The sequence below is a fragment of the Nannobrachium achirus genome, assembly GCF_963921795.1.
Source record: "Nannobrachium achirus genome assembly, chromosome: 17".
Taxonomy (NCBI): domain Eukaryota; kingdom Metazoa; phylum Chordata; class Actinopteri; order Myctophiformes; family Myctophidae; genus Nannobrachium; species Nannobrachium achirus.
Window position 1 is genome coordinate 37,366,408 of NC_137824.1, and position 17,981 is coordinate 37,384,388.

Below are 17,981 nucleotides of genomic sequence, written 5' to 3' on the forward strand. Positions count from 1 at the left end.
CCGCTAGCCTTCTGCGCAATGCACGATGGGATGTTGGACAGTTGTGGATACACTGCACTTACACTGTATGTTGGTTTGTTTACTGTTGAGTGATAAAACAATGTTAACATTTAGCTAATCATCTGGGGATCTCCCCCAAAATAATATGGGGACCCTCCCCTGGGGGTCCCGACCCACAGGTTGAGAACCACTGTGCTAGAGGGAGACAGCACAGTTAGTTTCTTTGGTGAACTAGTTCTAATTAGTATCACATGGTGGGAGGAGGGAGAAAGTTACTGGTTTGGAAATGAAGGGCGGTCTTTGAAGTGCTGCTCCATATATTCTGCTGGCTTCACTGCCCAGGGGGTTGCAGCATATGCATGGTGTCATTACACAGTCCACGCGCACACAAAGTCACAGACAATCTTCTTTCTTTCCCCTCCTTCATCTCTCCATTGCCCTCTCCTCCCAATCCATCTCCCTCTCTTTCTCTCTGTCTCTCTGTTGCCACCATGTTGGACAGTAGAGAACAGCTCACAGCTGCACTGGAGGAGGGGCTTTGATGCTGCCCACACACGCACGCACGCACGCACGCACGCACTCACGCACGCACACACGCACACACGCACACACACACACACACACACACGCACGCACGCACGCACGCACGCACGCACGCACGCACGCACGCACGCACGCGCAGTCGCGCACGCACACAGATCTCAACACCCTGAGCTGCTCTGGTGGCTAACCAAGTGTGATTATCCCTCCTCTCCTCTATTTATCATGTTTCCTGTCAGAGGACTCACAGGGTTGAATATCAGAAGAGAATCAGCTAATCCCTGGGCTATCTGCAGGACCCCACCCCTGATCTGTGTGTGTGTGTGTGTGTGTGTGTGTGTGTGTGTGTGTGTGTGTGTGTGTGTGTGTGAGAGAGAGAGAGAGAGAGAGAGAGAGAGAGAACGAGAGCTCCATTACACAACAGCTGAATCATTCCTTGCCGTTCATAAGCCCCTGTTTTATTCATCTTCTGTCAACGCGTGTAAAACACATGAACAGATCTCTGAATATGAATGAGGGTCCTCCTCCAAATGTCACTAAACGGCCCTCCGTAAAAATCCAACTTCACAAACCACTTGAGCTCTGTACACTATTATACCGCAATAGCTCCACATACGTGCCTCGATTGCAGATCCGGCGTTTCTATTTTTTTTTCTTATTAATTTCTATTATTATATATACATTTCCCGCATGCCCAAAAAAGGGACTTGGTGTGAAAGTGACCAGGCGAGGTGAATTCCTCTAAACACATGTGGGATGTGCATTTATTTGCCTGGCGCGTGTTTGCGTTAGCGTTGCGTTATGTATCCGGCCGTTGGAGGCGGTAATAACGGGAGAAGGTCAGGCAGTAATCCTGTGTTTTACACACACTGCGGGCTGATTGATTCAGCCCTCCCCGATTCAATGCATTTTAAACAGCCTCGTTCAAAATGGCCTCAACCGCTGTGACATTTGCATGAGGAATTGTTATAGGGCGACGCTGGAGCCGCTGCTGCCGGGGCCTGAGAGAGAGAGACGGTCTTTTTACTGGATGAAAGCCATGACTTCTCTCTCAGAGCCGCAACGCCGCCCTCTCATTTCTTTTACATTTCTCCGTCCCCGGCGGGGGCAGAGCAGAACGGATCATCATAAATAAACCGAGGGGACGGGGACAGAGAGGTCCTGTCTAACGACCGGGCCACCCACCACCACAGACAGCCTCATGTTTATTCTGATGAGACGTGTTTGTGTTTATCGACACAGCGAAGAGATAAGGGGGAACATTTACAATTAACATTTTGGCATTTAGCAGATGCTCTTTTCCCAGGGCGAGTTTCAAAGTGTGAGATCGGAGCGAGTGGCGAGAATCCGAGCCAACAAACGACAGGTTAAATGGTTATGTACTGTAAGTAGAGTGCAATGGAGAAAAAAAAGATTGTGCCTCAGAGAAACTAAGATACCAGGGAAACAACAAATAGCATCTGTCTGAACAGCATGCGATCTCAAAAACATCAGCATAGTATAACTAGCATCTATCAAAAAAAATGGGCAACAAGAAGTGATACTTACGAGATACAGTGGTGGAAGAAGTAATCCGATTGTTTACTTAGTGTAAGTAAAAGTAGCAATACCGCAATATAAGAATACTCAAATGTCTTTCAAAATATCTGATCTAAATAGTGCTCAAGTATTAATGTATGTTTTGTAATAATAATCTAAATCTGGGGCGCCATTGGCCTAGTGTTTTAAGGGCAGGCGCAAACCTCATAGGCTCTGATGCAGCCTAACAGCGAGTCCCCGGGTTCGATTTCCGGTCCGGGCGGACCTTTTGCTGTGTGTCTCTCCCCAGTCTTCCACCCGTTTCCTGTCAATCTACTTTGTTCTATCAATGAAAGCAGAATAGCCCCCCCAAATTAAATAAATAAATAAATCTGCAAGGTAACTACAGTATTTTCTGGACTATAAGGCGCACCTGACTATAAGGCGCACTGTCAATGAATGGTCTATTTTCAAACTGTTTTCATATATAAGGCGCACCTGACTATAGGGCGCACATTATAGACGCTACCGTTGCGTTATGCATCCAACAGATGGAGCTGTGCTAAAGGGAATGTCAATGTCAATGAATGATTCATATATAAGGCGCACTGGACTATAAGGCGCACTGTAGTTTTTTGAGAAAATTAAAGGCTTTTAAGTGCGCCTTATAGTCCGGAAAATACGGTATTAGTCATTGTTACTGTAGTTGTATTTGAGTGAAAAGGAACATTTTTGCCTCAGAGATGTAATAGAGTAGAAGTTTAAAGTGTCAAAAGAAAAGTACAGTACTTGGGTAAACATCGGTTATTTTTTCACCACTGACGTGGGATAGGCACGGAGGCCGGAGGCAAGGGATAGTTACGGAGGCGGACGGAGTAAGCAGCTTAGAAAGGAAGCATTGCAGGTGTGATCATGCAGTAGCACAAATAACGCAGTGTAAGACCCTGGGCCCCTGCCTTCAGGTGTCCACAGACACCGATTTCGGCTGACCCAGATGAAATTTCTGTGTTATGGGCAAAATCATTTGTCGTGAAATAGTTTGCTGTCTTGGGTCGTTCGGCGTGACAGGGTGAAGGATGTCTGACCGCGAGCCGTATCCGTGGAGCATTAGGCCCCAATTAAGTTCTGGCCGCGTCGGAGATTTTTGGGGCAATAGGAGGCGAGCACGCTATTGCTTGTTGTTTCCGTTCCAGAAAACCGTCTTTACAGTTCCCTGGTTGCATTTGTTCTGCGTCAAACGGGCACGGCGCGCGTATGTCAGCTGTTGTGGGATGCTAAATTGTTGCTCAAGCAGTCGCACAATATGACAGTGGAAAAACATCCAGTCAGACAGTCTGACAGGGCTGATAAGAAATAATTTTATGGTAGTCACCCCACAGTTTGACATAATGAACATAAGAGTTTATGCACTTTACTTAAGTAGGCCGATTTGCATTATTGGATGCTAATGACTTTCACTCCACTACATTTCAAAGACAAGTACTTTTGAAGGGAAAAAGTGAATATCATGAATAAACCATTTAAGCCCTATTTTAAATATGGTGAAAATAACAAGGAATCTACAAGCTGTAAAAATGTCTAGACAATCTTTGCATTTTTAAGGGAAATGTCAAAATATGAATACAGCAATAGATTGATATTAGAACTTGTACTTTTGAACACTTGAGAGTATTTTTAAAGCATGTACCTTTGAATAGTTAAGTCTTTTTTAAACGCATGTGCCTTTGAATGCTTAGTATTTTTATAAGCAAGTGCTTTAACTCAAGTAGGCCTAGACATTTGACAGAGCAACTTTTACTTGTAGTCTTGTAATTGACCAGGCGTATCTATACTCGAATACTAGAGTTGAATACTTTGACAGGGCTGATAAGAAATAATTTTATGGTAGTCACCCCACAGTTTGACATAATGAACATAAGAGTTTATGCACTTTACTTAAAGGAGCTATAGTCAACTTTTTCTTGAAAAACGGATGCTAAAATAAAAATAATGTTTCGAAAATATTTTATAAAAAAATAAGCTTCATATATGTGTTTCAATTAAAAAATGACCACAAAAAGCGGAAAAATAATGATAAAATAATCATTTTGGCCCTTTGTTTACATTTACGGGCCCTGTAAATGTAAACAAAGGACCAAAATGATTATTTTATCATTATTTTTCCGCTTTTTGTGGTCATTTTTTAATTGAAACACATATATGAAGCTTATTTTTTTATAAAATATTTTCGAAACATTATTTTTATTTTAGCATCCGTTTTTCAAGAAAAAGTTGACTATAGCTCCTTTAAGTAGGCCGATTTGCATTATTGGATGCTAATGACTTTCACTCCACTACATTTCAAAGACAAGTACTTTTGAAGGGAAAAAGTGAATATCATGAATAAACCATTTAAGCCCTATTTTAAATATGGTGAAAATAACAAGGAATCTACAAGCTGTAAAAATGTCTAGACAATCTTTGCATTTTTAAGGGAAATGTCAAAATATGAATACAGCAATAGATTGATATTAGAACTTGTACTTTTGAACACTTGAGAGTATTTTTAAAGCATGTACCTTTGAATAGTTAAGTCTTTTTTAAACGCATGTGCCTTTGAATGCTTAGTATTTTTATAAGCAAGTGCTTTAACTCAAGTAGGCCTAGACATTTGACAGAGCAACTTTTACTTGTAGTCTTGTAATTGACCAGGCGTATCTATACTCGAATACTAGAGTTGAATACTTTGTCCACCACAGCAAATTGGTAAATGGCTTGACCCGTCACAGATATAGAACGCACACACTGTGTTATGGGTCCCATCCTCTTTTACAGTACACTTTAAGACATAATAAGACATAATAAGACAGAATAAAGCCAAAATAAGAAATAATGTGTTGGTAATTAGAACTAATATTATTTTATTAGATAAAAAAAAAGACAGAATAGCAGAAAGACCGGCAGTTCGACCATCAGTCGCGCTGCATCGCCGGTGATAGGACCGGCGGCCACCGCAAGGAACGGTAGGTAGGACCGGCATCGCTGTTAACTGCCGCGGCAGCCACCACCGCACGGACGGGCAGTTTACCGCTACGGGACCTGCCGGTCCGTGCAGCGGCCGCCGGTCCTACTGGCGGGACTGCTGGTCCTATCGCCGGCGATGCAGTGCGACTGCTGGTCGAACTGCTGGTCGTGCGGCAGTGTCTGCTGCTGCAGTTCCGCGGCAGGTGCCGGTGCCAGAGAATGTATTCACTCTTTCTACTATTCTGTCTTTGTTTCTGTATAATAAAATATATTAGCTCTAATTACCAACACATTATTTCTTATTATGGCTTTATTCTGTCTTATGTCTTATTATGTCTTAAAGTGTACTGTAAAAGAGGATGGGGCCGTGTTAGGTGCGTCTGTGTGACCCAGTCGAGTGCACTATATGTGCCTGAACTAGCTTGCAAGGGACCCATCATTTATTTAAAATAATCTTCCTGTCGCCCTTAGCCCCAACGCACAAGACCTAGATCACAATGAGCCCAGAAAGTTATCAGGGCCAGAACGGTAAACAGTTCAGAGTAGACACAGACTTCATTATAAGCCAGCCAGCAGATAATTATGTTGAAGACAATCCAGTGTGAAGTGTGTGTCCAGACAAAAACGATAATCAACCGTAGAACTGTTCAATCCAGCACCTACAGTTCAAGGTACAGATAGATGTGCCACTTGAGAACTTCACACATCATGCCTTTTTGTTTTCAGTAACAAAAGAGAAGAATGGGCCAGGCTAAACAGTGAAAAGAACCTTAGAAAACAAGTATTTCTAGAAACAAATGCAGGAAAAGTACAGGAGATGTGGATGTTTTGAAATGGCACACCTGTACAGTGGTGGAAGTAAAAGTGACAATACCACAAAATGTAAACACACTAAATCATATGAAATGGAAGGCTGTGGACGGAAGAAGGAGCTGAATGTAACGTCTTGTGTCTCGTGTCCACGGACACACGCACAAGGACAAACATATACTATGACAGAATGAAATAAATCAAAAGATGAATGTGCGGAGTTCGCTGATGAAAGCTCTCTCTAACTGATCGAGACGGTATAGCAAATGAAGCTTGCATCTGTGCTATCATTACTGACTGCATAGGGACAGTACATATTCTATAGTGTATTCTACATACATAAACATAACATTTCCTTCACTGCTGATGATGAGGTCATTGAGGTGCACTGCTCTGCTAACATGCTGCAATGCACTTTTACTGTACAGTATTGTCAATGTCGGGCAGAAACCTTGTACCTCTATCTTTCAAGGTTTGTTTCATACTACTTTCTTTTATGACAGTGTTGCACAAAATAACACGTTGCAATGGAATGCATTGAGAGCTATTAGCTCTGCTATTTATGCTGTTTTGAAAAAATATATACAACATATTGTGTCATTATATTTTGCCTATAATGACATGCCCAAAGTAGATTTGGTTGTAGCCAGGTTGAAAGAGGCTAAGTCTGTTCATGTTATCATGATAAGTTAGTACTGTACAGTACATCATGAATGTTTCAATCATGTCACATCATTTGGGATGGGACCATGTGACCTTAAACTTCCTGGTTACCTGCCATTTCCACTGGGAAATAAGGTTTTTCTTTCACTTTAAACAACCAATTTCTGTGATTTGTATCCGAACATAATTTAGTTGACAATGGACTGAAAGCATTGACATGCTATATTCAATTATTTTTTCTTCTTTTTTTCGCCACTGCCGGGGAGCAGACAACCACGTGTCTGCTCTGACACACAGCCTCTTCTCTTCACCTGACCAACCTGTAGGAGTCACTGGTGCAGCGACAGAGATCACCCTCCCCACCCAGCTTCTGACCCACCAACATGGTCAATTTGTTGGAGCGCCCGGTCAAGCCATAGATGGTGGGCAGAAACTTTTTCGCCTGTGCCAATGCCCACTCTGGGTACTTTGAGAAGTTTTTTCTGCTGCCCTCTGCTAAACAAACCTCCCACATGGGGGACGGGTACTTACATGCCGTCCTGTCGAGTGACGGTGTGGCCGTACTCTGGGTAGTGCAGGAAGGTCACGTTGACTCCGATCAGAGGCGTTCCGTCTCCCGTCAGGACCTGACCTCGGATGATGGATGCCAGGCTGTGTTCAGAACAAAAACAAGACGGTAAACAAACAAAGTGATGCCAGTCACATCCTCACTGCCAAGAGCAAGCAACTCGGGCTGTACGTGTCCCCAGCAAGCATTTTGTTTTATTTAGCTGGCAGCACCTTTCTGCTATGCATTTGTATTTTAAAGACACGTTGGAGCGCTGCTCTTCCCGGCGCCCAAGCATCACGCTCTCGCCGTCCACGGCGCCCAGTGTTTATTGGTGGAACGCCCTGGGCGCTTCAAACTGGCAATAGTTACACTTTTAGAGAGGAGTAGGGATGTCACTAATGGTTAATTTGACAGCCGGTTAGCCGTAGGCATTATTCGGTTAATTAACGGGACCGACTGGTACACCAAGATGAAAAGGCAGATCTGCAAGCTCACAACGAGGCTGTTAAGTGTCCATCTGCTTTGATTACAACGAACGGGAGTTTTAACTGTAAAGTGATTGAGCATGCGGCTCGTGTCACTGCTGTGTTTGAGCTCTGTTTCACAACTTTGTTGTCTCCACTCCTTTCCTTTTGATATGCTCCCAGACCAAAATACATAGGCTGTTTTGTGTCCACCTCGCTGTTCTGAAGCACTCGTGCATAACAGTTCCTCTGTTACAGCTGTTTCTCATTCTAGTGTTGTATTGGACATGAGACTATACTTACTCTCTTGCGCCTCTGTTTAATAAAATGGGTTACACGTCTCCATTCCGACATGTCTCCTCTCCGACATCTAACCCTATCCCCAGGGCCGTAGCGCGCCTAATCGGCGCTCTAGGCGAGCTCTCTCGAATGCGCCCCCCCACTCCCGCGCGCGCGCTTTTTTTGCGGGTTTTGCCGTGAATTTAGTCGGTTTTGGGTCGGTTTTGGGCTGGTTTGGGTCCACTCCCTCCATTTCGGCGCCCCCTCGGCGCCCCCTCTAGGCTGGCGCTCTAGGCGACCGCCTAGTCCGCCTATAGCTAAAAACGGCCCTGCCTATCCCTAACCCTAACCCTAAACCTAACTTCTATGGAAGTGTTGCCACTCCGACAATAAGAAGTCACTGTCGGAGTGGCGACATGTTGGAATGGAGAGCGCCCCCCAATAAAAAGACATCTCTCCATAGAAAAATAGCACTATCTAGGAGGTCCAGGCTAATGTGATATTAATGAAAATTAACCGTGGAGCCGTTAAGCAGAGCCGGATATTTTTTAACAAGCGGCTAACAGGCTAACTGTCTATTTTTGCATTTACTTCATCATGCAGACCGGATAAGGACGTTTGAGCACAGCAGCGGTTGATTAGGTTTATGCATCAACAATCGCTGTGTGAGCGCAATGGATTGGGATATATATGTATACTGTATAGGGTGACAAGAGGTCCCGGTTTGGCCGGGATTGTCCCAGTTTCAAGTTGTGTGTCCCGAGTCCTGACAAATATCTCTAAAACACTAACATGTCCTGATTTTCAACATTCACTACGAAATTGTCACGTTTTTTGACAGAACTAAAATAATAGTAGTTGTTTTCAGTGGTTGCATGGACATTTATCACATTCTTTTCATATAAACATACTCATCTAAACAATCAGAAAACATGAACAAATGCATTCCATGCCTGAATTCAACACTGAGGATGTTTGTCAATCAGTCACTGCTTGGATATATACGTGCGTATAAATATTTGGCTCTAAAAAAGGCAAAAATTCATTATCCTGCTATACCACAAACATGTGGAATGCACTCCCGCAAGCCCTAAAGGAGAGTAAATCCCTAACCTCCTACAAAATCGGTCTGAAAAGACTCCTGTACAGGCAGCTGCTACTCGAAACTTGTAAATAGACTAAGCCCATACTCACCTCCCCTTTTCCACTGTAACTATCTGCTTCTCCCGTTTATTTTTATTTTCCTTTTTTCTTAATTTTCTGATTTTATAATTGATGTTATCCTATGCAAAGTACTGTGTTCTATCCGTCTGTCTTTCAATGTTATATGAGATACATAAAGTGGTTCCTGTGTAATTAAGCCGAAAAGCTTACTAGGATCTCCTTTTAGTTGATCCTGTACCAGTGATTTGTACTGTCATGAAACTGTACTTTATCTTATACATTCTTCAATCAATCAAACCATATGCGCGTTCACAGCGAACGTGCGCATTGCTTTAAGGGTCCCGGTTTCAGGGGATGAATATAATTATATGGTCACTCTATATATATCCAAAAGTGCCCTCTGCTAAAAAAAAAAAGCAGCTTCCTATGGACACGGCCCCTTAATCTCCCTGCCACGAAGCATGTTGATTTACTGATAGTTACAGCATCACACGCACAGTTGCCCTACTGTACACACTCGTGGAGACATTACACACAAGGAAACAGGTTCGCAGACAACACTTAACGTCAGTGGTTGTTTATTCATGCAACAGCCACCTGGCGTGTTCCTCTCCTCTTCCCCCTGCTTCCTCGAGCCCCTCTCTAAAAGCCTATAAGTCTTCCAAATGAGGGCTCTCGAGAGTCGAGATGCTGACTTAGATTTAACAGTTTACCTACAAGTATTACGGCGTCGTCATGGCATGTGGGTCGCAGCAGTGACACAAATTACTGCACGCATCCATCTTCCTAAGCCCGGTTTGTACACCGATAGTGTCTTTATGTGTGGGCAGCTCCCGGAACCAGGCAGCGCTTTACAACAAGCAGTCGTTTTTTTAGAAGAGTGACACATCCCAGTATTCTGTACATAATCGTATAACTATACTTAATTACTCTTAAGCTGTGTAAGCATATTGTCCAATCCTACTGTAAAATCCTATCCCCAGTGCTATGCCAGCAGCAAGGAAGCCGATTCGTCACTTTTCCAATATTTAAGCCGTTTCTTAGCCTTTCTGTGAACTCTCACTTAATTATAAGACTGCTGTGGGTGGGGGAAGTGACTCACTGGAGCAGGTCTGGGATAAATTAATCTATAGCTGTTTCCAATTGTCTAATTGTTCTCTCCTTTGTATTGTGGCATGTTCTACCTGGACTCGGCAGTCTCAGCTATACGAACAACACTGTGACATACTGTAGGTGTGAGGGCTGCATGGTTTACTGAACTTCCAGTATGTCAAAAGTCTGTAAAAATCCAATCTTAATTCCTGTCTATTGCAAACGTACTGTGTGATTACATCAGCAAGCCCTTACGAATAAATGAATCATGAGTCATTCACCTACAGTATGTGATTCCTATAGCTCATGTTCCCCAATAGACATGTTATTTTCATTATGCGCTGCTACATTCTTTATCTAATTCAAGATGGTGGCAGTATTACTCATTTGAAACTTAAGCATTACATTAAAGAATGTACAGTATGTGAAAACATTTGAAGTGAGAAATAAGCAATGCAATACATAAACATGCCTCAACAACTTCAGTTCTCAATTGGGTTGATATAGGTATATCGATCTGAAATGTACTGTTTTTTTTTATCTGTATAGTGGCAGTTGTGGTCCCAAATCTCAAGTCTGCACATAGTTTGGGTGTGCACATCCGTGGGCATGGACTAGTACTGTAATAAGTCTTTCTTTATCAAGACAGCAGCAGGCCCAAGTACAGTACAGTATGTCACTGTTGAAGTACAACTGCCATCTGCTTGTTAGAACATCATGTTTCGTATCCATTGTTATTCATATCCTGTCTCGCCTACTTCTCCGTCAGTTACAAGCCATATCTTCCGATCACGTATAATGTGGCTTGCGCAAATGTATAATATTCTCTGCATGTGTTTGCTCATTAAACTTAAGAACACGTTGTGTGACACTGCCTTGGTTGTCATCTTGGTCTCAGAGCTGGTGCTTGTGGGAGGGTAATTAATTCAACCGAGTGACCTGTCAACACCTCTCTGGGTAGAGGAGATCACAAAAGAGGCTTTTAAATCACAACAGACAACTAAAAGGAAACCTCTTGATGTCTGACACTTACAGTACAGTACAGGGTAAGGCACACTGCAGATACGTCATTGATATGCCCCTACAGTGGTGTAAAATAACTAAGTACATTTATTTAAGTACTGTACTTCGGTGCAATTTTGAGGTATTTGTACTTGAGTATTTCCAATTTCCATTACTTTTACTTCTACTCCAATACTTTTTGGATCCAAATATTGTACTTTTTACTCCACTACATTTATTTGAAAACTTTACTTACTAGTAACTTTTATTTTATTCATTTTATTTATTATTACAAAACATACATTAACCACGTCAACCCTTTATACATTTTGGCCATTTGGAAATAGCCAATCTACAAGCTCACAATGCATTGTGAGCTTTGTGTGCATTGTGTGTATTTTCAAAAGATTTGTGTTCAACTGAAAATGAATTTGAAATGTGACATTCTGCCTAACCCTACTTTTACTTTTTGTACTTTAAGTACATTTTCATACCAATACTGTTGTACTTTTACATTTTGAATTCCGGACTTTTACTTGTAACAGAGAGTATTTCTGCATTGCAGTATTGATACTGTGGTGCAATTTAAGTAGTAAAACATATACTTCTCTGTAACCTTGTAACTTTAACCTTAAACTGCTTTGCTGCCTCTGGTTTTCCCCCTTGGGATAATAATATCTATCTATATGAATACTTTTCTGCGGGGAGAACACAACTGAGAACACACACAGTGTGGGACATTTGTTGTGTCCTCAGTATTCCAGGCAACTTGATTCCTCACCTGCAGACACGTGCACACAATAGACATCAAAGGGGGCTAGAGCCCCTGCCCTTTTAACTGTCTATAAAAAGTGCCCTCTCCAGACCATGAATGTAGTTTTTACTAGGGTGAAATAAATGCAAATGCCCTCATTCCATGCCAAGCCTGAAGGCAGCATTCAAGAGAATTGCCTTGTCCAAACTCTCCTGAAGTCGAATATTTACAATATTTTCACCAAAGGGCCCCTTTAGAAATTTCAGCCCCTAGCTGCCTCTATAAAATTCTCTGCACGTCCCTGCTCACCTAAATAGCCGATAACCAGAGCTATGGCTCGCCAGGCATTCTCTTTTCTTTTGGCAAGGACTTTATAATGACGGGATAGTTTGCCAATGCCATACAACTTTGGATATTTCAATGATCAGTTTCTCCTCGTCCATTGTGCCTCGACAACAATAGGTTGGAACTACTGTAGTCAGCAATTTTTGGAATCTGCTACGGGAGCAAAAGAAGAGTTGCCATGCCCATGGGTACCAGAATAAAAAAAGAAAGAAAAGTGGTGGTGACACCTGGAAAAAGCCAGCACATCAATGCACAAGGGGGTTGGTTGTACTGTACATAACAATGGGGGCAATTGTTTTAACGCATGCCGTTTGCCAACAGTGTGTTTTGCGGGTGGCATTTCTTTTTTTCAAACATTTGTAAAACCTCAATATTATAAATCATACATTAACCACTTTAGCTTTTTTCAAACATATTGTACTTTTACTTTTGGTAGTACATTTTGATGCCAACACTTTCATACTTTTACTCAATTCCGGACTTTTACTTGTAACAGAGTATTTCTACATTGCGCTAAGCAAATCACGTGAGTACTTTTTTCCACCACTGGAGGGAAGGGTGGAGACGGCAGCGCTACAGTCTCTCCCGCGGTTGTCGTCACCTCAACACGGTGGCCTCGTTTCTGCTCGGCCTCGTCCGTCTTTCAAGGTCTACTGATCACCGGAGAAACTGCGGCAAGGAGGGCCCTGAGAGGAGAGCCAGAGCCACTTTATAAAGTCCCCCCTTCAGAACGTGTTACGGCTCAGATTACTACCTTTTCCCTGCTTCAAGAGCGATGAATATTTTATGCATGCTAGCGCGGTAGATCTGTGCGCTGCCAGCTGTAGCTATCAGAGAACTGTAAATATGATAGAAGGTAGAGTTTCAGTCAGGAGTGGCGAGTTGAACCGACCTCTCCTCGGCTCGGTTACACGTGTCTCCTTGATGCGAGAAGTTGCGAAGGTTGGCTGACACGCAGTGTCAAGACAAGGTGCTTCATAGGCAATCCGTACAAAAACAAATGCGAGGCTGGAGGCAAAGCAGCCACGGAACACAGACAGGAATAGGCAGAAAGAAAGTAAAAATCACACCCGTGTGAACTGAGCGGTGGTTTACCCACCAACCCCCCCCCCCCCCCCCCTCCCCCCTTCCCCTCGGGCCGCACGCTATGGAGACGTGTATAAGCTCCTTTGAATTGAATTGTGTGTGTGTGTGTGTGTGTGTGTGTGTGTGTGTGTGGGGGGGGGGGGGGGGGGGTGCGTGTGTGTGTGTGTGTGTGTGTGTGTGTGTGTGTGTGTGTGTGTGTGTGTGTGTGTGTGTTGCAGTTGATGCACAGGCCAGGCTAGACTCAACAGCACCTCTCTGGTCACCCAGGTATACTCAGGCTACATACACCAGAGGCTACAGACACACAGACAGACAGAGAGACACACACGCACGGATACACACACGGCCACGCTATGGAGACGGTGTGACCACCGCTCAAAAAAAAAACATCCATCCATGGCAACCTACAGAGGTGAAGTCATCCAGGAGACTCTTTCTCCCACACGGACCGACTTATCTTCTGCTGGTGATCACACAGCAGCCATGTGCAGGTTATGTTTATCTAAAGGGCACGTCGACAGTGTGAGTGCTGAGACATCACTTATTTATCTCTCGGGTCACCATCTCTTGATCTCCCCTGATGCATCTGAATCCATCACGTCGTTTGCTGCAGAGTTTGTGTTTACATCATGGTTAAATGAACGGTGACCAGAGGGATAATGGAGAAACAACTGGAGGTCGCGGTGCAGGTAACACGGATCGCCTCTCATGCTGCTCCCTGACTAGGGATGGGACGATAAGCGATGTTATCGTTTATTGGGATAAAAAACACTCTCGATACAATCGTATTTTGATTTTATTTAGCGTGAAATCGTCATCCGTCATGCACTGGGATCAATTCACCTTTTATTTGCCGTGCTGCATATACAGTACGGTACCATTTACACCACTATTGGTAAAACGTACTTATACGTACTTGACAAAGTCTTTTTTTCACTCTCTACCAAATGTCTTTGCCAAAAAAATAGCTGATCTACAAGCTCACAACGCGTTTGTAGATCGGCTATTTTTTAGCAAATGTTCCTCCCCAGGATAATGGATGTTGGGGATATTTTGATTATCGCGATAATATTGCGATCGCGATTTCTTTGGTCACAATAATCGTGATATGAAATTTTCATATTGTCCCATCCCCATCCCTTTACTGACAGACCCAGATGACTGTCTGACAGGGGAGGTGTGTGTGTGTGTGTGTGTGTGTGTGTGTGTGTGTGTGTGTGTGTGTGTGTGTGTGTGTGTGAGTGGAGGGGGGGGGGGGGGGGGGGGATTTCAGGACAGAGCGATATTTCTCCATCAACACTTAATCAATCGCTGCTTCCCCATCCGTGGGGCTACATTCAGAGCGGTTCCTCGCACATTTGTCATGTTGTAGGCGAGCATGAGGAGAGGAAAAATAAATACATAAAAAACAAGACACGTCTCATTTTGCCAGTTTATCTACGGGTCATTACAGCTATGAGACGGGCCATGATCAACGGCCATCGTCGCTCTGATTATAGCCGCCCCACCCCTAGCCCCCCCCCCCCCCCCCCCCCCCGCCTCCCCCTACCCCACCACACGACTAACAGAACCCCCCCCCCCCCCCATTCTTTATTTAGCGTCTGGCTGAGCAAGGGCACTTAAGAGCTGAAATAGGTTCACGCTTGCCTCCGCCTGCAGACTCTATTAATCTCCCTCCAGAACACAGACTCATCCAACAAGGGCTGAACCCCCAAATAAACACACAGAGTCACATCACCTGGCGTGGCCCTGGAAATGAATCGTATAATTGTGCGCATCCTTATCTGCCATTTGTCTCGCACCGTCAGTTGCTCCGGAAGAAGATGGAGAGTGAGTGCCGAGAGAGGAGAGGAGTGTTTGGTGCGTGTGTGTGTGTGTGTGCAGGGGTGTCTCACCAAATTCTGGGCCCTGGGTACTTTGACTACTGAAAAATAGCAGATCTGCAAGCTCACAGCTTGTAATTCTGCTATTTTTAAAAAATCTTGAAATTTGTGCAAGAATATTTCAAATCCTTCTAAGGTTTTTTGAAACATCTATGTTTCTATGTCAGTGGTGCTCAAACTTTTTCATGTGAAGGACTACCAAAATGATATGTATTTGGCCACGGACCCCCATATAAAAATATTTTGTTCCAGGGACCAGAAGCAAAAGTTACAAATGTTAATGTTCGCTTAAAAAATACATATATTCAAAGATTTGCACACGTTATCACATCTTTTTAAAAATTGCAGATCTACAAGCTCACAGTGCGGCACGCTAAAGTATAAAATAATTCCAGGCCCCTCCACCTTGGGCCCTAGTAACTCAGTCCCACTTTTCCCCCCCTTGTGACGCCCCTGTGTGTGTGTGTGTGTGTGTGTGTGTGTGTGTGTGTGTGTGTGTGTGTGTGTGTGTGTGTGTGCGCGCGTGTGTGTGTGTTTATTATACGATAGTGCCCAGGGACTTAACCACAACACATGTTCTATTCTCTCTCTTTCTCCGTGCCATCGGAAGGGAGAGGAGAGGAGTTTGCTGTGGAGATATGAAACCCGACCGCACAATGAAAACAGCTCTCATCCTCTCTCCTGGGTCCAGGCTATCTCCTCAGCAAGGAGGCAAGGATGACCTCTAACTGTACTCAAAACTCTATCTCTGCTGTCAGGACATGAAGTGCAATACAGCTAGACATTCTCTCACACGCAGACACACGTACGTGCCTGCACCACGCACGCACGCACGCACGCACGCACGCACGCACGCACGCACGCACGCACGCACGCACGCACGCACGCACGCACGCACGCACGCACACACACACACACACACACACACACACACACACACACACACACACACACACACACACACACACACACACACACACACACACACACACACACACACACACACACACACACACACACACACACACACACACACACACACACACACACACACACACACACACACACACTAGGGATGGGACGATATGAACATTTCATATCACGATTATTGTGACAAGAGAAATCGCGAATTTACGATATTATTGCGATAAACTAAATCCATTGTCCTGATGCGGAACATTTGCCAAAAAATCTCTGCAATTTTTTGGCAAAGAGATTTGCCAAAAGAAATGCTTTTCGTTTTACCAATAGAGGGTGTAAATGGTACTGGATATGCAGCTCGGCAAATAAAAGGTGAATTGATCCCAGTGCATGATGGAGGACGATTTCACGATAAATGTAAATCTCACGATTTTATCAAGATAAACGATAATATCGCTTATCGTCCCATCCCTAACACACACAGTTGCACATGCACGCACGCACGCACGCACGCACGCACGCACGCACGCACGCACGCATACACTACACCTTCCGTCCTAACAAAGGATGATATTTCGTACATTGGATCTTCTGGAACAAATGAATTATTAATAGACAAACAAACCACAAGTGACTATCGGAGAATGTATCCCAGTCTTCCAGCATATGCTTCCTGAATAAAATCTGTACATTACGATTTTCAGATTAAACCCTCATATTCAGTAGCTGTGCCATGTTTTTTTATTGCATGAAGCTATTGGTTTCAACGGATTTTCTCGACAATGACCAAAAGGTAACTCATCTTGATTGTGTGAGGGTACATGTGATTGTTTTGCAGAGCTTCTACGGACAGTGTTGTGCAGTGTTTCGCAATGAGAACAGCGACTTCTCGGAGGAGAATATTGCGAGAAACAGAAGTCTAATGCGTGTGCTATGACATCGTCAGTAAGCCGAAGACAATAAAAGACGAGGATTACTTCCTTCCGGCCCGGTGGGAGGGGCCGGCAGGGGGTGTGTGTTGTGCCTCATTCTATGTTTTCAGAAGAACACTATTTACATAAGGATTATTCTAAACTACTGAAGGAAAGATCCCCAAAGCTCTCTGCCCACAGTTGGCAGACATTTTCATTTCCATCACCAGGGGCTGGTGATTCTGAACAGATGTGTGAGAGAGAGAGAGACTCAGAGAGAGAGAGAGAGAGAGAGAGAGAGAGAGAGAGAGAGAGAGAGAGGGGAGAGAGAGAGAGAGAGAGAGAGAGGGGGAGGGAAGGCCTTGATCAAAAATACTGACTGCTCAGTTTGCAAATAGATCAAGTCCGGGGTGCTTTATTTTCACAGTAATGTCTGTTTTGCTTCATATCAGTCTTGGATGAAAAGTGCTTATCTCTACATCAAGGCTTTACGTTCAGTCTAACAGCTCTGATAGCACCCATTCCCTCCAATATAACACTTTCATGTCTGGGGAAATGGCTAATAAAAAGAAGAAAAAGGAAGACATAAAGAAAGGTAATATTTGGAGTTTAGTAGGTCCTCTTATTAAGCCAGCAGGAGATGGTACCGGGCCACTGGCCAAGAGTTTATAAGGCTGTGGTTGTACTGGGCAGTATAATCCTGGACGTTAATTTAAAAGGGTGCAAAAATGAACCCTAAAGGTCTTTGCACACTGCGGCGTTTTATCGGCCAAATATACCTAGGAGCGAATTTCGGAGCACGTAAATAAAAAAATCAATCTCACGTTATGTCAATCGCGTTTGCACACTTTCGTATTTATTTCGTATTTATCGTATTTATTTTCAGACCAAGTTTGATTTTTTTTCCAGATTTTCGTAGCTTCTCTCTCTCTTTCTTCTCTCTCTCCTTGGCCTGAATTCTTTTTTTTTTTTTTTTTTTACAGATTTCGGATTTCC

General features: G+C 43.7%; 1 protein-coding gene across 1 annotated transcript in view; it reads right to left on the reverse strand.

The window, feature by feature from the left end:
• Positions 1 to 17,981, reverse strand: part of LOC308301539 (teneurin-3) — a gene marked incomplete at its 3' end in the record, with an annotated part of 266,579 nt that overhangs the window by 70,950 nt on the left and 177,648 nt on the right. The window contains exon 14 of the mRNA XM_080745556.1: positions 7,066 to 7,185. Coding sequence (XP_080601682.1) covers positions 7,066 to 7,185 — 120 coding nt within the window. The remainder of the gene's footprint in view (positions 1 to 7,065; positions 7,186 to 17,981) is intronic.